The sequence below is a fragment of the Hypanus sabinus genome, chromosome 20 (assembly GCF_030144855.1).
Source record: "Hypanus sabinus isolate sHypSab1 chromosome 20, sHypSab1.hap1, whole genome shotgun sequence".
NCBI classification, from domain to species: domain Eukaryota; kingdom Metazoa; phylum Chordata; class Chondrichthyes; order Myliobatiformes; family Dasyatidae; genus Hypanus; species Hypanus sabinus.
Genome location: NC_082725.1, coordinates 5,750,688 through 5,776,641, shown reverse-complemented (window position 1 = coordinate 5,776,641; position 25,954 = coordinate 5,750,688). Strand labels below are relative to the sequence as shown.

General features: G+C 39.2%; 1 protein-coding gene across 3 annotated transcripts in view; it reads left to right on the top strand.

Annotated features, from left to right (window-relative positions):
• Nucleotides 1–25,464, top strand: part of top2b (DNA topoisomerase II beta) — a 94,489-nt gene extending 69,025 nt beyond the window's left edge. The window contains exons 28-36 of one of the 3 annotated variants that reach the window (XM_059944993.1): nt 5,017–5,217; nt 7,493–7,628; nt 8,644–8,802; nt 12,612–12,810; nt 16,247–16,338; nt 17,584–17,703; nt 19,674–19,901; nt 23,306–23,397; nt 24,961–25,464. In XM_059944993.1, the coding sequence (XP_059800976.1) occupies nt 5,017–5,217; nt 7,493–7,628; nt 8,644–8,802; nt 12,612–12,810; nt 16,247–16,338; nt 17,584–17,703; nt 19,674–19,901; nt 23,306–23,397; nt 24,961–25,137 (1,404 nt within the window). In that variant the 3' untranslated portion in view covers nt 25,138–25,464. Of the gene's footprint in view, nt 1–5,016; nt 5,218–7,492; nt 7,629–8,643; nt 8,803–12,611; nt 12,811–16,246; nt 16,339–17,583; nt 17,704–19,670; nt 19,902–23,305; nt 23,398–24,960 lie in introns of all 3 variants that reach the window. The other 2 variants (XM_059944994.1, XM_059944992.1) reach the window with 2 other exon arrangements.
• The last annotated feature ends 490 nt before the right edge of the window (nt 25,465–25,954 follow it).

Sequence of the window (25,954 nt, the reverse complement as noted above, 5' to 3'; positions counted from 1 at the left end):
TCAAAATTGAGGGGCAACTTTTTGGAACAGAGGTGAGGAGGAATTTTTTTAGCCAGTGAGTAGAGAATCAGTGGAATGCTCTGCCACAGACTACGGTGGAAGCCAAGTCCGTGGGTATATTTAATAGACAATAGACAATAGGTGCAGAAGTAGACCATTCGGCCCCTCGAGTCTGCACCGCCATTCTGAGATCATGGCTGATCATTCACTATCAATACCCAGTCCCTGCCTTGTCCCCATATCCCTTGATTCCCCTAACCATCAGATATCTATCCAGCTCCTTCTTGAAAGCATCCAGAGAATTGGCCTCCACCGTCTTCCGAGGCAGTGCATTCCACACCTCCACAACTCTCTGGGAGAAGAAGCTCTTCCTCAACTCTGTTTTAAATAACTGACCTCTTATTCTCAATCCATGCCCTCTGGTACTGGACTCTCCCAACATCTGGAACATATTTCCTGCCTCAATCCTATCAAATCCTTTAATTATCTTAAACGTTTCAATCAGATCCCCTCTCAATCTCCTCAATTCCAGCGTGTACAAGCCCAATCTCTCCAATCTCTCTGCATAAGACAGCCCTGCCATCCCAGGAATCAACCTAGTGAATCTACGCTGCACTTCCTCAATTGCCAGAATGTCCTTCCTTAAACCTGGAGACCAAAACTGTACACAATATTCCAGGTGTGGTCTCACCAGGGCCCTGTACAAATGCAAAAGAACATCCTTGCTCTTGTATTCAATTCCCCTTGTAACAAAGGCCAACATTCCATTTGCCCTCTTCACTGCCTGTTGCACTTGCTCATTCACCTTCATTGACTGGTGAACTAGGACTCCTAGGTCTCTTTGCATTTCTCCCTTACCTAACTCGACACCGTTCAGATAATACTCTGCCCTCTTGTTCCAGCTTCCAAAGTGGATAACTTCACATTTATTCACATTGAATGACATCTGCCAAGTATCTGCCCACTCACTCAGCCTATCCAAGTCTCCCTGTATTCTCCTAACGTCCTCTTCGCATGTCACACTGCCACCCAGTTTAGTATCGTTAGCAAACTTGCTGATATAGTTTTCAATGCCCTCATCTAAATCATTGACATAAATCGTAAAGAGCTGTGGTCCCAATACAGAGCCCTGTGGTACCCCACTAGTCACCTCCAGCCAGTCTGAGAAACACCCATTCACTGCTACCCTTTGCTTTCTATCTGCCAACCAGTTTTCTATCCATGTTGAAACCCTGCCCCCAATGCCATGAGCTCTGATTTTACTCACCAATCTCCTATGTGGCACCTTATCGAATGCCTTCTGAAAATCTAGGTACACAACATCTACTGGCTTACCCTCGTCTAACATCCTTGTTACACCCTCAAAAAACTCCAACAGATTAGTCAAGCATGATTTGCCCTTGGTAAATCCATGCTGGCTCGGCCTAATCCTATTTCTGCCATCTAGATGTGCCACTATTTTGTCCTTAATAATGGACTCAAGCATCTTCCCCACGACTGACGTTAGGCTAACAGGGCGATAGTTCTCCGTTTTCTCCTTCCCTCCCTTCTTGAAAAGTGGGACAACATTAGCCACTCTCCAATCTTCAGGAACTGATCCTGAATCTAAGGAACATTGGAAAATGATTACCAATGCATCCGCAATTTCCTGAGCCACCTCTTTTAGAACCCTCGGATGCAGACCATCTGGACCCGGGGATTTATTAGCCTTCAGTCCTACCAGTCTACTCATCACAGTTTCTTTCCTAATGTCAATCTGTCTCAATTCCTCTGATATCTTATGACCCTGGCCCATCCATACATCTGGGAGATTGCTTGTGTCCTCCCTGGTGAAGACAGATCTAAAGTATGCATTAAATTCTGTTGCCATTTCCCTGTTTCCCATAACAATTTCTTCCAATTCATTCTTCAAGGGGCCAACATTGTTCTTAACTATCTTCTTTCTCTTCACATAGCTAAAAAAGCTTTTGCTATCCCCTTTTATATTCCTGGCTAGACTGAGCTCATACCTGATTTTTTCTCTCCGTATTGCTTTTTTAGTTAAGATCTGCTGTTCCTTAAAACTTTCCCAATCATCTGTATTCCCACTCATCTTAGCCCTGTCATACTTCTTTTTCTTTAATGCTATACAATCTTTGACTTCCTTTGTCAACCACTGTAGCCCCTTCCCCCTCTTTGAATCCTTCCTTCTCATTGGAATGAACTGCATTTGCATCTTTTGTATTATGCCCAAGAATATCTGCCACTGCTGATCCACTGTCTTTCCTGCCAGGGCATCCGCCCATTTAACTTTGGCCAGCTCATCCCTCATGGCTCCGTAGTCTCCTTTATTTAATTGCAACACTGACACCTCTGATCTGCCCCTATCCCTCTCAAATTGTAGATAAAAACTTATCATGTTATGATCACTACTTCCTAATGGCTCCTTTACTTCAAGATCACTTATCAATTCCTGTTCATTACACATCACCAAGTCCAAAATAGCCTCGTTCCTGGTTGGCTCAAGCACAAGCTGTTCCAAAAATACATCCCTCAGACACTCCACAAACTCCCTATCCTGGGGTCCAGCACCAACCTGATTCTCCCAGTCCACCTGCATGTTGAAATCTCCCATAACGACTGCATTACCTTTAGCACATGCCAATGTTAACTCCCTAATCAACTTGTACCCAATATCCACACTACTGTTTGGGGGCCTGTACACAACACCCATTAGGGTCTTTTTACCCTTACTGTTCCTCAGCTCAATCAACACAGACTCTACTTCCCCTGTTCCCAAGTCACCTCTTGCTAAGGACTGAATCTCATTCCTCACCAACAGGGCCACCCCACCCCCTCTTCCCATATTTCTGTCTCTACGATAGCACGTATACCCTGGTACACTCAATTCCCAGGCCTGATCCCCTTGCAGCCATGTCTCCATTATCCCAACAATATCGTAGTTCCCCATTTTCATCTGAGCTTCAAGCTCATCTGTCTTATTTCTGACACTACGCGCATTCAAGTATAGAATTCTTAGCCCATTCCTCCTCTCTTTGCTTAAAACACTGTCTACTGTACCTAACCCAGCTCCTTGAACTTCCATCGGGCAAATTGCACCCTGAATTTTGATGACCTTCTCAAGATCACCCAAACCTTGTACACATTTAACTCCATGCACCTTCTGACCAACCCTCTGGATCTGGATCCCTGCCCCCTGCACATCTAGTTTAAACCCCCCCGAGCAGCACTGGCAAATACTCCTGCAAGAATGTTAGTACCCCTCCGGTTCAGATGTAGACCATCCCTTCGAAACAGATCCCAATGTCCCTGGGACAAAGACCAATTATCCAAAAACCTGAACCCTTCCTTCCTGCACCATGCTCTCAGCCTCGTATTAATGTGCATAATCATTCTATTCTTCGCCTCACTCGCACGTGGCACAGGTAGCAATCCTGAGATTGTCACCCTGGAGGTCCTGCCTTTCAGCTTCACTCCTAACTCCCTGAACTCTCTAAGCAGGACCCCCTCACTCACCTTACCTACATCATTGGTCCCTACATGGACCACTACATCTGGGTTCATGCCCTCACTCTCAAGAATAGCCTGCACCCGATCTGAGATGTCCCGGACCCTGGCACCAGGGAGGCAACATACCATCCGAGACTCCCGATCTGCCCCACAAAATCTCCTATCTGCCCCCCTAAAACTATCGCTCTCTTCTCTTCCCTCCTCCCCTTTCTAGTTGAGGGTTCAACCTCTGTGCCAGAGGCAGGACCACTACAACTCATTCCTGGTAGGTCATCCCCATCAACAGTATCCAGTACGGTATACTTATTGTTAATGGGAATGGCCGCAGGGGTGCTCTGTTCTCTCTGCCTGCTCCCCCTGCCTCTCTGGACCGCCACCCATCTGCCTACTTCTTGGTTTTTTGGTGTGACTACCTCCTGATAACTCCTATCTATCTCTGCCTCCACCTCCCGAATGATCCGTAGTTCATCCAGCTCCTGCTCCAACTCCCTAACTCGGTCTGATAGGAGCTGCAGCTGGACGCACCTTTTGCAGGTGTGGTCATCAGGGACAACTGTGTTGACCCTGACCTCCCACATACTGCATACGGAGCACACCACTGCTCTGACTGTCTCCCCCATACCTGAACTGAATTAATAGAATGTCTAAAAAGCACCTAGTGACCTTACCTTCTTCCCCTCAGCGAGCAATCACACAAGCTTACCGAAGTCCCCTTACGCCGAAGCCCACTTAGCCAAAGCCCAGGACTCTGCTTCCACGGACTCCACTGCCCGCTCTGACAAGAAGTCCTGCCTTTTAAAGTGCGCGCTCGACGCTGACGCCACTCGCGCCTGCGCAGTTCCCCCTCCTGCACAGTTCCCCCTCCTGCACAGGTATTGACCAGGTAGGCTTAAATCCTACCTACATGGTCGAATTCTCTGAGCTCCCAGCTGAATCACAAGCTGTAACTTGCTCCCGATTCAAATTTAAGGTGGATGTTGATAGTTTCTTGATCGATCGAGGCATCAAAGGATATGGTGAGAAGGCTGATGTATGGGGTTGAGTGGGATCTGAGATTAGTCATGACGGAATGGCAGAACAGACTTTATGGGTTGAACGGCCTAATTCTGCTGTGTCTTATGGTCTTTATACTTGTTGAGTAACGGTGAAAATATAAAAGCCTGAAAATATGTCACCAGGCACAAGGACAGCTTTTTGTCCCACTGTTATCAGGCTACTTAACGGACCTCTGATATGATACTCTTAACCTCACAGTCTACACTTTCAGACTTGCACATTATTGTTTACCTGCATTGCAGTTTTTTGGTAGCTTTTATGCTTCAATCTGCATTGTTATTGTTTTATCATATTCTATCTTCATGCATTGTGTAATGATTTGATCTGTATTAATAGTATATGACAAGCTTTTCACTGTATCTTAGCATGTGTGACAATAATAAATTAATACCAATACCAAACCTTTTGACGTGACTGTTGAAACAAACTTATTTCTCCATTTTACTGCAGCGTGTGGAAGCTCAAGAGAGAGAGGATGCTCTAGCAGGAACTATTAGCAAGGCAGTCAAGGGAAAAGTTGGCAAACCAAAATTCAAAAAGATGCAACTTGATGAGACCTTGCCCTCAGTCCATGGTAGGAGAATTGAACCTGTCATCATGCTTGCAGTAAAAGCAGATGGAACAAAAAAATTACTGAAGAAGAAAGGAAAGGCAAGTTTAAAATTACTTTAAGGTACATTTAGGATATATTGTAATGCTTTTGTTTCACATAATTACCCTTCTGTATTTCATTAAATGGTTGCATTGTTAATATTACTACTGAAATTAAGATTACATTGATGTTGGGTTTAGTAAAGTAAAAACAAAGTAAGGTGCCCTATTAATCTGCTTTGCTCCTTGGTGTTTGCAAGGATAGATACAATGTGTCTGAAAGCATTGAAGGATGAAGGGAGGTATTTATTTACTTAGTAATAACAGCATGGAACAGGCCCTTCCGGCCTAACAAGCCGCGTGGCCCTGCAACCTACCTATTTAACAATAGCCTAATCACTGGACAATTTACAATGACTAATTAATCTACTAACAGTTACATCATTGGAATGTGAGAGGAAACCCATGCATTCACAGGGTTCATACAAACTTCTTACAGATGACGTCAGAATTGAACTCCAGACACTGACGCCCAAGCTGTAATACGACTGAACTAACCACCAGGTGACCCTGGTGCCCTAGTTTACTTGCTTTGTATTTATCTGATTAAATTCTCAGCCTTAAATATTTATTCTAGTTTTATCTAACAGGTGTAACACAGATGCCTCAATGAATCCTAATAGCAAAATACAAATTTTGCTGAGCATTGAACTTTTTCCCTTGTCCCTCTGTTGCTTTAGTTTGATGATCACTTACTGGAAGAGTTTTATCCCATTTACTCTTTCTTTTAAAAATTCTTCCCAAGCTCAGTGTCTTTAGTCTGTTTTGCCATGGAATTGCTATCTTGTAGCATCCTGTATAGCTCTAACTTTGCAGAATCATGGCTTGTGCTGGAGGTTCCTGATTGCAGTAATGAGAAGCTTTAGAAGCTTTATAGCCAAAACAGCTAGCTATACAGTGCCTTGCAAAAGTATTCAGCCCCCAACCCTTTGTTCACATAATTGAGTATAACAACCAGGGATTTTGATCAGTTTAACTGAGAATTTTTATTTGTGTATCACGTTACTTTTTTTTACACTAGAGCCCAAACAAACAGGTAAAATAGTAAAACAAGAAAAACTAAAAATTGAAAAACTGAAATGTCAGAGGTTCAAAAGTATCCCCGCCCCCCCACCCCTTGCTCAGCACTTAGTTGAACCACCTCTCACAGCTATTATGGCCAGTAATATTTTTGAATAAGTCTCTTAGCTTTGCACAACGTGCTGGAGTGGTTTGCTCATTTCTTCTTGCAAAATTACTCAAGATGTACTAGGTTAGTTAGGGAGCAATGGTGGATTGCAATCTTGCGGTCTTGCCAGAGATGTTCGATTGTATTTATTCTAATTAATTCGTTGAAAACAGGTGATCCTCCAAATTTCTACAACAACAAATTGGGTGAGTTGGTAAGTAATGCATATATTGCATCTGAGGAAAGTTAGTGTAGTAATTACGAAGGGGATGAATATTTTTCAGCCTCACAATTTTGTTTTTTAGTTTTTAGTATATTGATGATAGGTTTAGACCTTTTCCTTTTGTTTTGATATGGTGCACAATGTTTTATAGATTAGCTCAAAAAAAACGAATTCTATATATTTTAAACTTAGAAAATGAGACAGTAAAATGTGAAAGTAGTTGTTGGGGTTGAAGCAACACACAGAATGCTGGAGGAACTCAGCAGGCCAGGTAGCAACAATGAACAAGAGTAAACATTTGACGTTTTGGGCTGAGGCCCTTCATTGGGATAGCTGGGATTGAATACTTTTTCAAGGCATGATATATACATTTTCTAGGACTGGACCTTCTCTATGCTGAACCCACAAAACTTACACAGGGTTTCTATTGTATATTTTTCTACATGCATGTAGATATTCATACAGTTGTACTTTCAGTTATGAGAGAGCTTTATTCTATTTATTTACGTTTTTTTTTCCTTTGCTCGTTGTTAAATTTATCCACAACAAATCAGAAGTACTTGCATCCTATCCATGTTTTAAAATTAAGTATTCAATGAAACCACTTTTTGCAAACTACCTAATTTAGTATCATTACTAAATTCCAAGTGATCATTGATGATGCCCCATTTCTAGCTTCCTACAATGCTGATCATGGGCCCAAATTCTATTAATGATATCTTTAAATTTATCAAACATAACTTACCTTTAAAATATTCACTTTACCCGACAAACACATCAATTTTTATTCCTTTTTAGAGCGTTTCAAAGAATTTGTATCTCCTTTATTTCACTACAAATTTTTTTAATTACTGGGCTGTTATTGTTCATATTTTAATTTTCAGGGTGATGCAGATGGAATAAAGCTGGAATTTGATGAAGAGGTTGGGGCAGCAATAGGGGAAGGAAATGGAGAAGCATTGGACACAAGTGAGGCAAAAGTTAAAGCTCCACGCCTGAAGAAAGAGAAGAAGGAACCTGGTGTGTTTACGCAAATTAGGATGTGCTCCACTTTATCCAGTAGACCAACAATATTAAACAGAATGAGAAACAAGCAGTGCCCTCTAACTTGTTCAAACAAAAGCAACATTTACTTAAGTGTAACTTCAAATAATAAAGCAAAGCCTATTCTTAGACTCTGTCAAAACAGTTTAAAATTAAATGTAATGTTGAATGTGATAATAAAATTAATTAAAGTCTGAAAATGTACTTCTGTCAAAGTTTTATCCTAATTTAAAATGGAGCTACCTTTTAAAAAAAACATAACTGCTGTATTAGTGAATACTTGCAGGCTTGAACATATATGATCTACAATATAACTCTTTGAGATTTTCTTTATTAAAGGACTGCTGTCTCCACCTGATCAACTCTGTCCTTCAAACGATATAAGCTTTAAGTGTATAATTTCTAGGAAGAAAGTCAATAGCATCCTTTTCTGGTAGCTTCTTAACTTTAAACTAACAGTCAGTCTAAATCTATGTAAATCAAAAGATGCTGCGGATTAATGCTATGCATGGTACCCAGGTTAGCTTATGGTCACTGAACAAATTAGAACACAGAAACAGCCACTTAAGCCTACCAAGTCTGCACCAAATATCGAGTACTCATTAATGCTAATCCCATTTCGTTATCCTCCCTACATTCCCATCAATCCCTCCCCAATTCTACCCATCACCTACACACTGCAGGCAATTTAGAGTGGCCAATTAGTCTGCTGCCCTTAGAGTGTGAGAGGAAATCAGAGCACCCAGAGGGAATCCACGCACTCCTGGAGAGAATGGTGCAGAGTTCACAGAAGCACCAAAGGCAGGATTGAACCAGATTGCCAGAGGTGTGAGGCAGCAAATCCATCACCTGTGGTGTGGCTTTTGATAACGGAATGGAAATTGTCAATAAGATAACATATTTTGTATGTCAAGATTAATACATATACCAAAGTGACACATGACAAACTGAGAAATTCCTTATGGTATGAATTTCTGTTTTTGATTATCAGGTGCCCGAGCAAGGAAAACGTCTCAGACTCCCAAATCTCAAGTCAAAAAGGGAAAGAAAAAGAACCCCTGGTCTGATTCAGAATCTAAGTCAGATGATGACCTTGAAGAACCTGACTTGACGTATATTCCAAGAGAGATTACGCCTCGTAGAGCTGCAGGTGACTAACGTGAATAACACCTTAACAGCTGAACCTTAATCTAATAATACAGGTTTCTCCACCTTTTTGTGCAGCATGCTTGCTATTTGCCACTTACCTTTTGAAGTCAAAGAAAACTGAAAGCTGCTCATTCATCAGTAAATAATCCCACGTCTGATCTTGCAATGAAGGAAAGGCCATTGATAAATTATCTATAGATGCTTGTCCCTAGGATAATTTTTTTTGAGGAATCCTGCAATGTTGTCTTCTGCAACAAGTATCCTCCATCCTGTTTCACCTAAAGAACAATTTCTCATTGTTTCCAGTTTGCTTAAATTTTACTAACACTCCTTTGCCTGAAGTTGAGGAGTCAATTAACTTCAATAAAGATGACCATCATTCTCCAAACTCCAAGGAATATAGATCAAATTCCTTTCACCATCAGTGATCAGACAGTTTCTTTAGACAAGGAATTAGCTACATAGATTAGCCCTTTAGGTCTGCCTCCAATGCCAATATATCTTTTGTTTTAAGTAATGATATGATTTATTAAGCTGTGTATAAATACTGTGGGAATGGTCTCACCTGTACCCTATTCTTACAAAAAGCAAGTTACAGTAGAGAGATCTAAAAAAATTACTAAGAGTACAGAGAAAATTTACAGAATGTTGCCAGAACTTGAGGACCTGAGTTACTAGGAAAGGTTGAATAGTCTAAAACATTATTCGCTAAGAATAAGGGAAGATTTGATGGAATTTTATAAAATTGAGGGACCTTGATAGGGTAAATACAAGCAGGACGAGTGAATCTGCAGATGCTGGAAATAAATAAAAACACAAAATGCTGGCAGAACTCATCAGGAGGGTCCTGATGAAGGGTTTCGGCCCAAAACGTCGTCACTACCCCCTCCCATAGATGCTATCTGGCCTGCTGAGTTCTGCCAGCATTTTGTGTTTTTAAATATAAGCAGGCTTTTTCTACTGAGGTTGTATGAGACTGAAATGAGAGGTGTTGGGTTTAGGGTGAAAGGCAAAATATTTAGGGGAAACTTCTTCACTCAGATGGTGGTGCCACTGTGGAACAAGCAGGGTTTGATAGATTCTTGATTGGACAGGACATGAAGGGATATGGGGAGAAGGCGGGAGATAGGATCTGAGAGGAAAATTGGATCAGCCATGATAAAATGGTGGAGCAGACTTGATGGGCCATATGGTCTAATCCTGCTCCCATGCAGTGCCTATATTTTAAAGAAATGTTAAAAACCCCCCTTGAAAGTTTTCATGTTTACAACATTGAATCACAGTGGATTTAATTTTACTTTTTTGACACTGATCAATAGAAAAATACTTTCATGTCAAAGTGAAAACAGATCTCTACAAAGTGAACTAAATTAATTACGAATTAAAACACAAAATAATTGATTGCTTAAGTATTCCCCCCCCCCCCCCCCCCCGTCCCCGCCTTTAATGTGACACACCAAATCATCACTGATGCAGCCAATTGGTTTTAGAAGTCACATAATTAGTTAAATGGAGATCTGTTTTTGGAGACCTGTGTGCAGTCAAGGTGCTTCAACTAATTGTAGTAAAAATACATCTGTATCTGGAAAGTCCAACTGCTGGTGAGACTGTATCCTGGCAAAAACTACACCATGAAGACAAAAGAATATGGCACAGCTGTAAATCTGCCTAGAGCAGGCCCTCCTTTAAAAACTAAGTGACCATGCAAGGAGGGGGACTAGTGAGGGAGGCCACCAACTCTGGGGGAGTTACAAGCTTCAGTGACTGAGATGGGAGAGACTGCACACGGCAATTGTTGCCTGGGTGCTTCATCAGTTGCAACTTTATGGGAAAGTGGCAAAGAGAAAGCCACTGTTGAAATCAACTCACATGAATTCTTGGTTAGAGTTTGTCAGAATGCTTGTGGAGACTTAAGTCAGCTGGGAGAAGGTTCTATGGTCTAATGAAACTAAAATTGAGCTTATTGGCCATCAGACTAATTGCTATTTTTGGCATAAGTCAACATTGCATATGATCAAAAATCATACATCACCCTGACCGTGAAGCATGGTGGTGGCTGCATCATGCAGTGGGGATGCTTCACTGCAGCAGGCCCTGGAAAATTTGTGAAGGTAGAGGGTAAAATGAATGCAGCAAAATATTGGGAAATCCTGGTTGAAAACCTGATGCAGTCTGCAAAAGAACTGTGACTTGGGAGAAGATTTGTTTTCCAGCAAGACACTGTGACCCTAAGCTTAAAGCCAAAGCTACACAGGAATGTCTTAAAATCCACAAAGTTAATGTCCTGGAGTGGCCAAGTCAGACCTCAATCCAATTGAGAATTTGTGGCTGGACTTGAAAAGAGCTGTTCACTCATGATCCCCATGCAATCTGACAGAGCTTGAGCAGTTTTGTGAAGAAGAATTGGGGAAAAATTGCAGTGTCCAGATGTACAAAGCTGATGGTCTAACTGCTGCCAAAGGTGCATCTATTAAATATTGACTTGAAGGGGATGACTAATGATGCAATCAATTATATTGTGTTCAATAATTGTAATAAATTTAGGCAAATTTGTAGAAATTTGTTTTCACTTTGACACAAGAGTCTTTTCTGTTATCAGTATCAAAAAAGCCAAATTGTGATTCCATGTTGTAAAATATTCCAAGGGTGGGTATGAATACTTTTTATATTCACTGTATCTTATGGTCTAAGCTGCAAGCGGAAGTGATGGATGCGGATTTGATTGCAACATTTAAGAGAAATTGAGATAAGTATATGGATGGGAAGGGTATAGAGGGCTGTTGTCCAGGTACAGATTGATGGGACTCGGCAGAATAACAAACCAGGACAGACTAGATAGGCTGAAGAGCCTGTTTCTGTGCTGTAGTGACTTTGACTAATTTTGAGTATAAAATAAACTGTATGTTTTAAAATGCGCCATTTGAAAAGGTTGTCAGTTTAATAGTCTCGTCCCCACAATGAATTAACAATGGAAGCCCCCAGTCACACACAAATCTGCTGAAAAAATATCATAAAAACAAATGGCACATCAACTGAAATCACATTCCCAGGCTAACTGTCAGTTCAGAACATTATCTTCTAATACAGTGGATTCTGGTAAATTGGGCCATCAGTTAATCGGGGCAACCGCTTATTTGGGACAGCTCTTAAGGAATTAAAACTACATTCAGAAAATAGCCAGGATTCTCATTGTTTATTTGGTACACCATGCAACTTAATTGGGGCAGGATACTGTTGCTGAACAGTTTCTAACTAGCGTCAGTTACTTGCACTTGTGTGAAATAGGTAGTAAGACTATTCGGAACTGCTTTGCTCACTGCAGTTTCAGGTATTCAGGCATGGAGATGCCAGAAATGGACGGGAACTAAAATGAACTTCAGGTTAGGAATTATGATGGTATTGACAATTATCTTGAAGATGAAAGATTTGGACAATGCAGTCGTCTAAAGCATTATATGAAGGCAATCCATTATCTGTCCTTGGTGTCTGTGTTGATTTTGTTCATTTGCAGTCAATTAAAAGAACACAACAGCTGAATTCCTCCAATAGTTATTAGGAAACAATAGATTTATAGCACTGTAGAGGTATTGGTAGTGTTCTAATTTATTCTGCATTTCATTTAAATACATAAATTGTCAGTTAAATGGTAATTTGCCTTTTTTTATATCTTTTAACTATTTCCATAAACTTCGGCTCATTGGGGCAACTGCTTAATTAGGCCAAAATATACTGGTCCCAATGTGTCCCAATTAATGGGAATCCTCTGTATATAATTAATATAAATTTATAATGGTAACTTTGTTTTTAAAGCTGAAAAGCCAAAGTATACTTTTGATTTCTCGGAAGAGGAAGCGGATGATGAGGATGATTTGAAAATGAAATCTGAATCTCCAAGTGTGGAAGAAAGGGATGCTGAATTTATTCCTTCAGACACCGGTGGAAAGGATGAAGATGATGATGATGACGACGACGATTTTTTTACCACAAAATCAAAACAAGCATCACTGCAGTAAGTAATTTTTCATTTTTATGTAATTCAATCGTATACATATATACTGCCAAACAATGTTCCTCCAGACCAAGGTGCGTAACACAGTATATATAATTCACACACAATGTATAAAGTAATAATACCACCAATACACGAATAAATAATTAAATAATAGTCCAGAAGATTGACATTGTGTGTGTGTATATATATACAGTTGAAATCAGAAGTTTACATACACCTTAGCTAAATACATTTAAACTCAGTTTTTCACAATTCCTGACATTGAATCCTGGAAAACATTCGCTGTCTTAGGTCAATTAGGATCACTACTTTATCTTAAGAATGTGAAATATCAGAATAATAGTAGAGAGAATGACTGAGTCAGGTTTGTAGGCCTCCTTGCTCGCACACGCTTTTTCACTTCTGCCAACAAATTTTCTATCGGATTGAGGTCAGGGCTTTGTGATGGCCACTCCAATACCTTGATTTTGTTGTCCTAAAGCAATTTTGCCACAACTTTGGAGGTATGCTTGGGGTCATTGTCCATTTGGAAGACCCATTTACGATCGAGCTTTAACTTTCTGGCTGATGTCTTGAGATGTTGCTTCAATATATCCACATAATTTTCCTTCCTAATGATTTAGATTATTTTTTATATTAGATTGAGGACACTCAGTCCTCGTTTACTGTCATTTAGTTTTTATATGACATATTGACAAATGACATATTGTTTATTGTCATTTGCAGGAAGATTGTTTCCGATGTTGGGGAAGTCCAGAACGAGGGGTCACAGTTTAAGGATAAAGGGGAAGCCTTTTAGGACCGAGATGAGGAAAAACTTCTTCACACAGAGTGGTGAATCTGTAGAATTCTCTGCCACAGGAAACAGTTGAGGCCGGTTCATTAGCTATATTTAAGAGGAAGTTAGATCTGGCCCTTGTGGCTAAAGGGATCAGGGGGTATGGAGAAAAAGCAGGTACAGGGTTCTGAGTTGGATGATCAGCCATGGTCATACTGAATGGCAGTGCAGGCTCGAAGGGCCGAATGGCCTACTCCTGCACCTATTTTCTATGTTTCTATGTAAAGCATGCATTAAGAAATGATACAATGTTTCTCAGTATGATATCACAGAAACACAAGACAGACCAAGACTAACTGACAAAAACCACATAATTATGACATACAGTTACAACAGTGCAAAGCAATACCGTAATTTGATAAGAGCAGACCATGGGTACGGTTAAAAAAAATTCTCCAAGTCCCCGATAGCCCATCATTTCACGCAGATGGCAGAAGGAAGAAAAACTCTTCCTGCCGTGAACCTCTAATGCGGCAAAACTTCCCGATGCAGTCTCTGGAAGCACCTGACCACAGCCAACTCTGAGTCTGTCCAGAAACTTCAAGCCTCCGACCATCCCTCCGACACCGAGCACCATCTCTGCCGAGCGCTTTGACCCTGGCCCCGGCCGCCAAGCAACAGGCAAAGCCGAGGATTCGGGGTCTTCCTCTCCGGAGATTTTTTGATTGCACAGTAGCAGCGGCAGTGAAACAGGCATGTCAGAAGTTTCACCAGATGTTCCTCCGTGCTTCTCACATCCATCTCCATCAAATCAGGATTGTGCACGGCCCCCACTTACAGATATTCATACTGGAGTGGCCACTGCGCCCTGCCGTCGCGCCGCCATCTATTAGAATAGATGCCATCTATTTTGTGAAGTGCACCAGTCCCTCCTGCAGCAAAGCACCCCCACAGCATGATGCTGCCACCCCCTTTTTCCTCCAAACATAACAGTGGTCATTATGGCCAAACAGTGCAATTTTTGTTCCATCAGACTAGAGGACATTCCTCCAAAAAGTAAGATCTTTGTCCCCATGTGCATTTGCAAACTGTAGTCTGGCTTTTTTTATAGCTGTTTTGGAGCAGTGGCTTCTTCCCTGCTGAGCAGCCTTTCAGGTTATGTCGATATAGGACTCATCTTACTGTGGATATAGGTACCTGTCTACCTGCTTCTTCCCTCATCTTCACAAGGTCCTTTGCTGCTGTTCTAGGATTGATTTGCACTTTTTGTGCCAAAGTACGTTCATCTCCAGGAAACAATGCGTCTCCTTCCTGAGTAGTTTGACAGCTGTGTGGTCCCATGGTATTTATACTTGCGTAGTATTGTTCGTACAGATGAACGTGATACTGTCAGGCGTTTGGAAATTGCTCCCAAGGATGAACCAAACTTGACATCATTTTCTGACCTCAATCCGATAGAAAATTTGTGGGCAGAAGTGAAAAAGCGTGTGTGAACAAGGAGGCCTACAAACCTTACTCAGTTACACCAGTTCTGTCTGGAGGAATGGAACAAAGTTCCAGCAACTTACTGTGAGAAGCTTGTGGAAGGCTACCCAAAACGTTTGACCCAAGTTAAGCAATTTAAAGGCAATGCTACCAATGAAGTGTATGTAAACTTCTGACCCACTGAGAAAGTGATGAAAGAAATAAAAGCTGAAATAAATCATTCTCTCTACTATTATTCTGACATTTTGCATTCTTAAAATAGTGATCCAAACTGACCTAAGACAGGGAATGTTTTCTAGGATTAGATGCCAGGAATTGTGAAAAACTGAGTTTAAATGTATTTGGCTAAAGTGTATGTAAACTTCTGACTTCAACTGTTAAGTGTATATATATGTGTGTGTGTGTGTATATATATATGTCTGTGATTTTCACACACTACAGTCTCTAGAGTTTACAGAGAATGATGTAGAAAACAATAAAAACCCAGTGAGCAGCAGTTTTATAGGCAAAAAGGCCTTGTTAATGAGAGAAGTCAGGAGAAAGGTCAGGCTGGTTCAAACTGACAGGAAGGTGACAGTAACTCAAATAACGTGTTACAACAATGGCGTGCAGATGAGTGTTTCTGAATACACAAAACATTGAATCTTGAAGTGAATTGGTTACAGCAACAGAAGGCCACACTGGGTTCCACTCCTGTACCTAATGAAGTGGTGACTGAGTGCATGATTATGGTTCAGTAGAGTTCTCAAAACAGTGAGAGAAATATTTTGCCAGAATTATTTTAATTAGTTTTTTACATATTTTCACTGCCTTCCAAAGGGGCTTTTGTTTATAGATTTTATTGATGATTGGTTATGTCCAGATGAAGGGTCTCAGCCTGAAATGTTGATTGTTTATTCATTTACATAGATGCTGCCTGACTTGCTGAGTTCCTCCAGCATTTTGTGTGCGTTGTTCTGGACTTCCACCATCTGCAGAATTTCTTGTGTTCATGAAGTTGTTTAGTAATTTGATTTTAGAGCCACAGAGATGTTTTCATGCAGGAGAACTGTATGCTGCAGGTTTACAATCTCTATTTTTTTCCCTCCCACACCAATTTAAGGTCAAGTAACAGAATTAACAAGAGAATTGGTTTATTGTAAATTCTTTTTTATTTTCATTTAAACCTAGTGCCGGAAAAGTTACTCCACAGCCCACAAAAAATCATGAGCCAGAAAATATCTTCACCTCATCATCATTTCATGAAAGATCAGAAGAAACAGGTAGGTCATGACAAAATTATAAAGTGACTTGTTCTTTAGAGGTGTGGGAAGTGTTGCCGCAGAATGAAATTTAATGGTCTAATATGCATTTTAGTTCATATTAGTATCCTTATGAACAGGGTTTTCAGAATCAGGTTTATTATCACCGGCATATGACGTGAAATTTTTTAACTTAGCAGTAGCAGTTCAATGTAATACATAATCTAGCGCAGAGAGAGAGAAAAAAAATAAGTAAATCAATTGTGTATTGAATAGATTTTTTTTAAATGTGCAAGAACAGAAATACTGTATATTTAAAAAAGTGAGGTAGTGTCCAAAGCTTCAATGTCTAGGAATCAGATGGCAGAAGGGAAGAAGCTGTTCCTGAATCACTGAGTGTGTGCCTTCATCCTTCTGTATCTCCTACCTGATGGTAACAGTGAGAAAAGGTTTAGGTTGAAAGCATAAATTCAAGTTTATTCTTATAATGCAAGCAAATGACACAACGTTCCTCCGGACCACAGTACATGCACAAATAAGTTAATAAAACATCATAATATATAATTCAGTGCATGTAATATACAGTACAGTAAACAGCTTGCTGTCTTAGAGATGAGACCTTGATGATGGCAGGCAGGGTATTCATTAGTCTCACAACCTGAGGAAAGAAGCTGTTAACCGGTCTGGCAGTCCTGGTCCTGAAGCTTCTGTACCTCCCTCCTGATGGTGGTGGGTCAAAGAGATTTTGGGATGGGTGATAAGAGATCCTCATCAATGCTTCATGGATCCGTACATCATTTTGATTTACATGTTGATTTTTAAGTGAACAATTTTTTTTACTTTTAAGATTTTTGCTAACAGATTTGTAGTCTTTTACTAATCAGTTTGAAGACTTGGTATCCAGACTAATGGTTAATATATTTGTAAATTGCAATATTACAAATTGAACACAGGTAGTTTTGTTTTGAAAGTTGGTTAGAAATTCAAAATTGTCAACGGATCTCAGTGTAAAATATCATGAATTTTTATTTATCATGTTCTCTCGTTTACTAGGTTGTAATTGTTCAGTCAGTTTATTTCTATTACCTTTGTTTCATAATGAAGTGATATTAGTTTTCCAATCCAGTTGAGCTGCTGTTTTGAAACATCATGACTCGAGCAGTAAGGATTCTCCCACCTATATTTTGATAATATATTTAATGGTAAATTCTTACTATTATTACATATTTAAGAGCTTCATGTTGTTGAAAAATTTTCTATGTACAGATATATTAAAATCAGACAGTGATGAAGCATCCTCTCTAGTATATTCACCTCTCAGCAGTGTCAAAAGCCCTCACAAATCTCCTGTCAAATCACAGACTCTTACACCCGCTGCTAAGAAAGGTAAGCAGTTATTTTTAATCCTTTGCTATATGATTAAGGAACTGGAAATGAAAGCCTGAAATTGTATCAGAAGCAGAGATAAAATAAATTCAATGGAAGCTGTAATTCATTTGCTGAAGTAGATCTTTGGGACTAGTACTAAAATTGTGTGAAAAATGAAAATGCTTGCTGGACAACCAGTAAAATACAGTGCAATTTGCAACTAGGATTGGAATAATTCAGTTCCAATTCTTTCATCAATATTCAATGATCTTAAATCTAACAGGGTTAAAGTAAAATTTATTATACTACTTTGAGATTCATTTTCTTGAAGGCATTTATAGGAAAATAAATACAATAGAATTTATGAAAAACTATACATAAACAACCACTCTTCAAAAGAAGATAAACTGTGAAAACAAAAAAAACTCTTGTAAAAAGTCCTTGAGAGTGTGTGCATTGGTTGAGTTGTGGTGAGTGAAGTTATCCATGCTGTTCAGGAGGCTGATGGTGAGAGGCTGCTTTTCTTGAGAACCTAGGACTAAGGGTGATAGAAAAATGATTACGGATTGAGAAGGTATTTCTTAGAGAAACTTGTGTATTTTATAAGTCACACTCATAGATGACTATGGACACTTAATCAGTTGATAAGTTCAGGACTAAGACAGCACTAGGGAAATTAAAAGGCAAGTGTAGGTGGTGCATAAATTCAGCAATTATTTTTTTTTTACTGATTAGAGGACTAGATGAGGCTATGTGGCCTCTTGCTAGTCTGGGTTTTGTTTTGCTGGTCTTTTCACAAAATTATTTGAAACTTAAAACACTAGGAATCTGACTAGCTGATAATTCATTGAGAATCTGCAGTACTTAAGATAGTCTTTTGAATTATATGTTTAACTGGGTTTCAGGTGTCCTTTTAAGTGTATGTATAATATCACTTTAAAGATGATGAGGCAAGTTGTTGCTAATAGTTTAACAACTCGAGGTAAAGAGTATATGGTAAACTACAAGTTTTTATAAATCAATGGTTTAAAAATGACTGCTTTATAAATCACTTGTGTGATTTAATTCACTGCCACCTGGAAGTTTAGTTTGTGTCTTTACCTATTGATTTTAGAATTTATCTCTACAGATACAGCTGAACTTGCAATGTATTTAATGAGTTTGTCTTCGGATGTCCTCGTTGTTGCTCTGACACTATTAAATTTCTACAACTGGATTCAGTAATTCCACATCTTTTCTTAGACTGAAATCACACTAACCCACAAAGCAGTCCTGGATGTTCAGCAGAAATCCATTTTTCCTCTGCCATCTGCCAATCTACTTTTGTTAATAATGGGTGACATTCAAATTCCATCTGTTGTGTCCCTATATATTTTTATCATGTTAATATTTTTCCTGTTTTGAAATCTGAACTACATAACCATCTGCCAGAAATTCTATCTGTATTGCTTTGCTTTGGAGACAATTAGTTGCATCATCATTTTTCTGTATTCTGCCATAGTCTACATCATACAAATATAACATTTATAGAAGCTGCATTGTGGTGGACAGGATGGCTCTACAACAAAAGTCAAATCTGTCCAATGGCATCACCGGCACCAGTCTACTTGCCATCAAGGATATATGCAGAAAGATGCTGGTAAAGAGTTAGTAACATCTTGAAGGATCCCACCCACTCGTGGACAGTTCATCTCCCTCCCATCTGGGAAGAAGCAAAGTAGCATCCATACCAGGACCACCACACTTTCCCCAAGCTGTAAGGCCAATCCATCTACTAACCTACCCCTCCTTACCACCACTACTTTATAATTTCCCGTCAATCACCTTACATACTGACACTCCTAGTGTCACTTTACGGACATACAAATCAATTTGTGTATATAAGCTATCTTATGTATGTTTGTTTATGGTGTTATTTTGTGCTTATGTACGGGAAATGACATGAAACAATCTTGAATAACTCAAGTCTTCCGAATCCCATTCAGCAGTGAAAAAACCACCCAACACTGATGGTACATCCAAGCCCAAACGACCACCTAAAGCTAAGAAATCAGACCCTATGGATTCTGACTCTGATTTGGGCAGCGGCTTGCCCAAAAAAGCAACAACAGTGAAAAGGAAGCTTCCACCCAAACCGAAGAAAGCAGATCGCTCAGACTCCGATTCTGAATCAGACTTGGACTTTGGCATGTCAAAAAAAGCAGGAGGTACAAAAGGTATCTTAAAATAATCTTTTACACTTTAGTATTTGTACTTAGTCATAGAATTTCACAACACAGGCACAGACCCATTGGTCCAATTCATGTTGCCCTTGATGCTGATCTATGCTAATCCCTTTTCTCCGCATTAAGCCCATATCCCTCTACTCACTGCCAATCCAAAATTTATTTGGAATTGTATCTACCTCCACAGCTTTCTCTGGCAGCTCAATCCACATAATCATTACCATAAGGAAAAGGAGCAGAAATAGACAATTTGGCTCATTGAGTCTGATCTGCCATTTCACCATGGCTGATCCAAATTTCCTCTGGGCCCCAATCTCCTGCCTTCTCCCCATATACCTTTATGTCCTGACCAATCAGGAATCTATCAACCTCTGCCTTAAATATACATAAAGACTTGGCCACCACAGCCTCCTATGACAAAGAATTCCACAGATTCACCACTCTGTCTAAAGAAATTTCTCCTCATCTCCGTTCTAAAAGAATGTCCCTCTATTCTGAGGGTGTGCTCTCTGGTCCTAGACTATCCAATATAGGAAACATCATCTCCACATCCACTCTATCAAGGCCTTTCAACATTTGATAGGTTTCAGTGAGGTCACTCCTCATTCCTCTGAATTCTTGTGAATACAGGCCCAGAGCTATCAGACACTCTTCATGTGACAAGCTGTTCAATCCTAGAATCATTTTCATGAACCTCCTTTGAACCCTCTCCAGTATCTGCACATATTTTCTAAGATAAGCTGCCCAAACCTGCTCACAATACTCCAAAAGGCCTCACCAGTGCTTTATAAAGTTTCAACATTATATCCTTGCTTTTATATTCTAGTCCTCTTGAAATGAGTGCTAACATTGCATTTGCCTTCCTCACACGGACTCAACCAGCAGATTAACTTTTAGGGAATCCTGCACAAGGACTCCCAAGTCCCTTTGCACTTCAGGTTTTTGTATTTTCTCTCCATTTATAAAATAGTCAACCTTTTTTTCTATCAAAGTGTACAACCATAGATTTCTAGACACTGTATTCCACCTACCATTTCTTTGCCCATTCTCCTAATACGTCTAAGTCCTTCTGTAGCCTTCTTCCTCAACACTACCTGTCCCTCCACCTATCTTTGAATCACCTGCAAACTCTGACAAAGCCATCAATTACATCATCCAAATTATTGACATATAATGTTAAAAAAAAAATCAGTCTCAACACAGACCCCTGTGGAATACCACTAATCACTGGCAGCCAGCCAGAAAAGGCTCTCTTTATCCCACTCTTTGCCTCCTGCCAATCAACCATTGCTTTATCCATTCTAGAATCTTTCTTGTAATACAGCAGGGTCGTAGCTTGTTAAGCAGCCTTGTGTGGTACCTTGTCAAAGGCCTTTTGAAAATCCAAGTACACAACATCAAGCAATTCTCTTTTGTCTATCCTGCTTGTTACTTCTTCAAAGAATTCCAATAGATTAGTCAAACAAGATTGTTCTTTGAGGAAACCATGCTGACTACGGCCTATTTTATCACAAGTCTTCAAGTACCTTGAAACTCCACCCTTAATGATTGACTCCAACATCTTCCTAACCCTGAGGTCAGACTAACAGGCGTATGGTTTCCTTTCTTCTGCCTCCCTCCCTTCTTGTGAAGAGTGGAGTGACACTTGCAATTTCCCTAGTGTTCTGGAACCATTCTAGAGTCTAGTGACTCTTGAACGATCATTACTAATGCCTCCACAATTTCTTCAGCCACCTTTAAGAACTCTGGAGTGTACAACATCTGGTCCAGGTGACTTACCTACCTTCAGACCTTTCAGGTTCCCAAGAATCTTCTCTCTAGTTATGGTAACTTCACGTACTTCATGTCCCGACACCTGGAACTTCCACCATACTGCTAGTGGTTTCCACAGCAAAGACTGATACAAAAAACTTACTCAGTTCTCTGCTATTTTGTTGTCCCCCGTTAATACCTCTCTGGCATTGCTTTCCAGTGGTCTGATAACCACTCTTCCCTCTCTTTTACACTTCATGTACCTGACGATCCTTTGGTATCCCTCTTTACTATTACTGGCTAGCTTACTTTTGAATTCCATCTTTGCCTCCTGCATGTTTTTAAAAGCTTCCCAGTTTGCCAATTTCCCACAAATTTTTGTTCTATTATATGCCCTCTCTTTGGCTTTTACATTGGCTTTGACTTCTCTTGTTAGTCACCTTCAGTGCGGAAAATAACTGCTCTTATGCCCAATTCCTAGGTATATGAAGGCAACCATTTCAAACACTTTTGTAACCCTGTCTACCCTGTCATCATTGTCAAGAAGCTATGAACTTGCATCCCAACACTCCTGAAGGCCCTGCCATTTACTGTATTTTCCTGTTAGTAATTCAACATCCCAAAATACATACCTCATACTTTTCTGGATCTCCGTATGTGATTTTTTTCATCCCATTTCATCCAAGTCTTTTGATCCATACAGTGGTAACAGCCTTCCATTCAGAAAAGCACCCCTAAAGCACTATCGTCTGCCTGCTATTGGCAAGCCAAACTTGGGTTCTATGTGCCCTAGCCCATAGGACCAGGAAAAGATCTGCTGAAGTCCATGTAAACCATATGTATTATTTTGCCTTCACCAATAATCTTCGTTGCTTCCTTGAAAAAACAAAACATAGAAGTAAATTTACTATCAAAGTACATGTTCGTATACTGTCCTGAGATTCATTTTCTTGCAAGCATTTACAGGAAAAATACAATAGAATTTTATGAAAAACTATACATAAGCAGATTGGGCACCATGGTAGCATAGTACTCTTACAGCTTGGGGTGTCGGTGCTTGGAATTCAGTTCTGACGTCCTCTGTAATCAGTTCGTATGTCCTTCCTGTGAGCATGTGGATTTCCTCTGGGTGCTTCAGTTTCCTCCAAGTAGGCTAATTGGTCATTATAAATTGTCCCATGATTAGATAGCTGGACCGTGGGGCATGTTGGCTGACAAACAATGTGCAAAAGACGACAAATTGTACAAATAAAAATTAATGAGAATGTGTGGTTAAAGAGCCTTTGAATCAATATTGACTGCAATTATCTTTGTGTAAGGGCTTAGATGGGGTGAAATTCATTTGAGTACTTTTAATGTTGTACAGTATGTAAGGGTTGGCGTTGCTGGGAGCTATTTTAGGAAATGAGGATGGACAAGTTGGTTGTGTGTGGAAGAGTCCTATTGAAATATCAACCATAGAATATTCAGTTCCAAGACAGTCTTGGAAAAAGAAAAGGAATTGTTCCAGACTTAAGGTCTCAAGCTCAGCACTTTGACTTCAAACCAGACTTTTTAAGAACGGCCGCTCCCACTAGAGCTTGCCTTCCATTTAAAGTATATGCTGCTGATAGCAAAAATAAGATTGCCTTATCTTACCTCAGGTAAAAGCCGCGGAAAGAAGAGAAAGCAATCTGGCTCAGAAGATGATGAATATTCTCCTTTGAAGAAGCCTATTAAGTCAGCAGCAAGCAGGGTTTGTACATCTACTTTATTACAATTTTTTTGCTTGTGTTTTTAAATTTATCAGTTTAACATAAAGCTCAAGAAAATCCAGCACTATGAAATGGGCATCGATAACAAGATCCAGAACTTGTTTGAAAATAAAAAATATAGTTATGTCAGTAATATCTGTTGTGGAATTTACAACAAGCAGTTGTTGGATAATCACCTTCTTTGTTAAGAAATTATACATCCTGAAGGAATAAAACAGGCTAGTATCAGTCTAGTTGCATAAATTCAGGTGACTGGACTTTTAACACTAATTCTAATATCAAAATGTTTCTTTGCCAACTACAAATAGCACATCACAAATGGCTGAAATACTTTCCACTTACAAGGATGCAGATGTAACAATACTTAATTCAGGTGAAAACTGCTGCTTTATCACTGCCTCAGTTAATGACTGAAAACAGTTCCATCAAAATATTCCAGTAATGAATAAATATTAAGTCCATCTGCTTGGATCAGACTCCACTGTGACAGCTCTTTAATAATTAATTGAGTACATTTTAAATATTTTAGTGTGTGCAATTAAATAAGCTAACTTTTTTAAAAAAGTATAGATGTCCCTCAAAATTTGTTCCAGGTATGCTTTCATTTTGTTACAGTTTATTAGTATATTAGTTGAACTTATTTTTTGGGGTTTGGTTGTCTATTGTGTGGAACTAGTAAAAAAATAACAAACAATTATTTTTGATTGAAATAATTATAACATTTCGGTTCAAAATATAATCTTACATGACTTCACATGGCAAGATTTGAAGTTAGGTAATAATGCATTCTTATCATTCCATATCAGGAAGATGTCATTGATTTATTCATGTAGCTACTGCCTGTTGAATGATCATCTTTTGAAATCTATAAAATAGCATTTTACAATTTGCACACTTTGACCAAGTATGTATTCTTGTTTTGGTCTTATATTTCACTAACACAAAGCTCTTTGCAAGTGTAGAAGTCTTGTTCACCCAAGCCAATTGTTCTCAGGACGGACCTGTTTGTAACTTCCACTAAAGTTCTAAGGTTATTACACAATACGATTAGTTCTTCGGTATTGCCAGAAATAACAATTCATAATTAAAAATTGGGGGAAGAGATGAGCAAAATGTCATTCTGTATTGTAGACTGCCTATATATTCAGTATCTGGAATTATACATTTGAAGAATTAGAAAAAAACAATATACTGTGGAAAATAAAGGAAATTAAAATTCAGGAGTAGCAGAAGACTCTATTTATGGGTTTTCAAATTAGCATTTAAAAATTTATTTGAAAAAAGGCTTCCACAAAAAAAGTTGGTCAAAATTTTTATCATCCTTCCATAATAACATGTGTTTTAATTGCCTAGAGCAGAGGTTCCCAACATTTTTTATATTAGGGACCTCTAGCTTAGAGCATTAAACAGCCATATATTATTTACTTTAAATATAGTAAGAGTAATCTGTACAACATACACTATCTCAGACTCATTGTGTTCAATGATATTAACATTAAATTAGAAACATGTAGCACAAAATAACCCATTTCTGATTATCCTAGAAATCTAAAAAGTCGTCATATAATGCTGATGGTGAAAATGATTTTGAAACTGTGGATGGAATTCGATCAAGCACACACACTGATGCATCTCAGTCAAGGCAGGGCCGAGCCAAGAAAGAGGTGAAATATTTTATAGAATCAGATGAAGATGATTACAACGATGATATGTATGATTAACTGTTTAAAAGGATAATTCCAGAAAAATAATGTATCTTGTGTCTCTTTATTTTTATCTCTTCTATCTAATTCTTTTGTACATTTTGGCTCGTTTTTTGTGAAATTGTACCTGTTTTTATTGTGTGTAGATGTTCTTAACATTTTATCATGCATTCATGCAATTTTACTCACTTTTTTACTTATAATAAGATTCATGTCTGTTTTGAGTAGCCTGGTAGAAACGTGATAGATTGCTGAAAGCACACATTTTAACTGTTTGAGTGAAAAAAAATTGAAAATATGAATGCATTTTTTTTAAATGATCTTGAATAAACTTTTAGAAACAGACATTTTGTGCCGTGATTTCTGATACAAGTAAATAACTGGCATCTGAACATATAAAGCAGTTACAGTGCTAATGGAGGTTATAGGGATTTATAAACTTGGAACATAATCTCTACTTTTGCACTCACTGCCTTGACCAATGAAGGTCAGTGTCCTATATGTCTTCCTATGTTGCCAGTTTTAAAGATCTTATGTATATGCTCATGGAAGACTTTCTTCCTCAATTTTATTCAAGACCCTACCATTCATGCTGTAAGTGTCAGCTTCTTCACTGTTCTCAAGATGCATCAACCCACATTTCTCTGGATTAAACTGCATCTGCTATTTTTCAGGTCTTTCAGCAAAAAAACTCACTGCAGTTTAAGACTATCTTCCACACTACTGTCAATCTTTCTTGGAAACTCACTGATCTTGCCTCGTACATCCATGTCCAAATCATTCAAGTACATGAAACAAAGGTCCTGGCACCAATGCTTGTGGGACATTACTCATA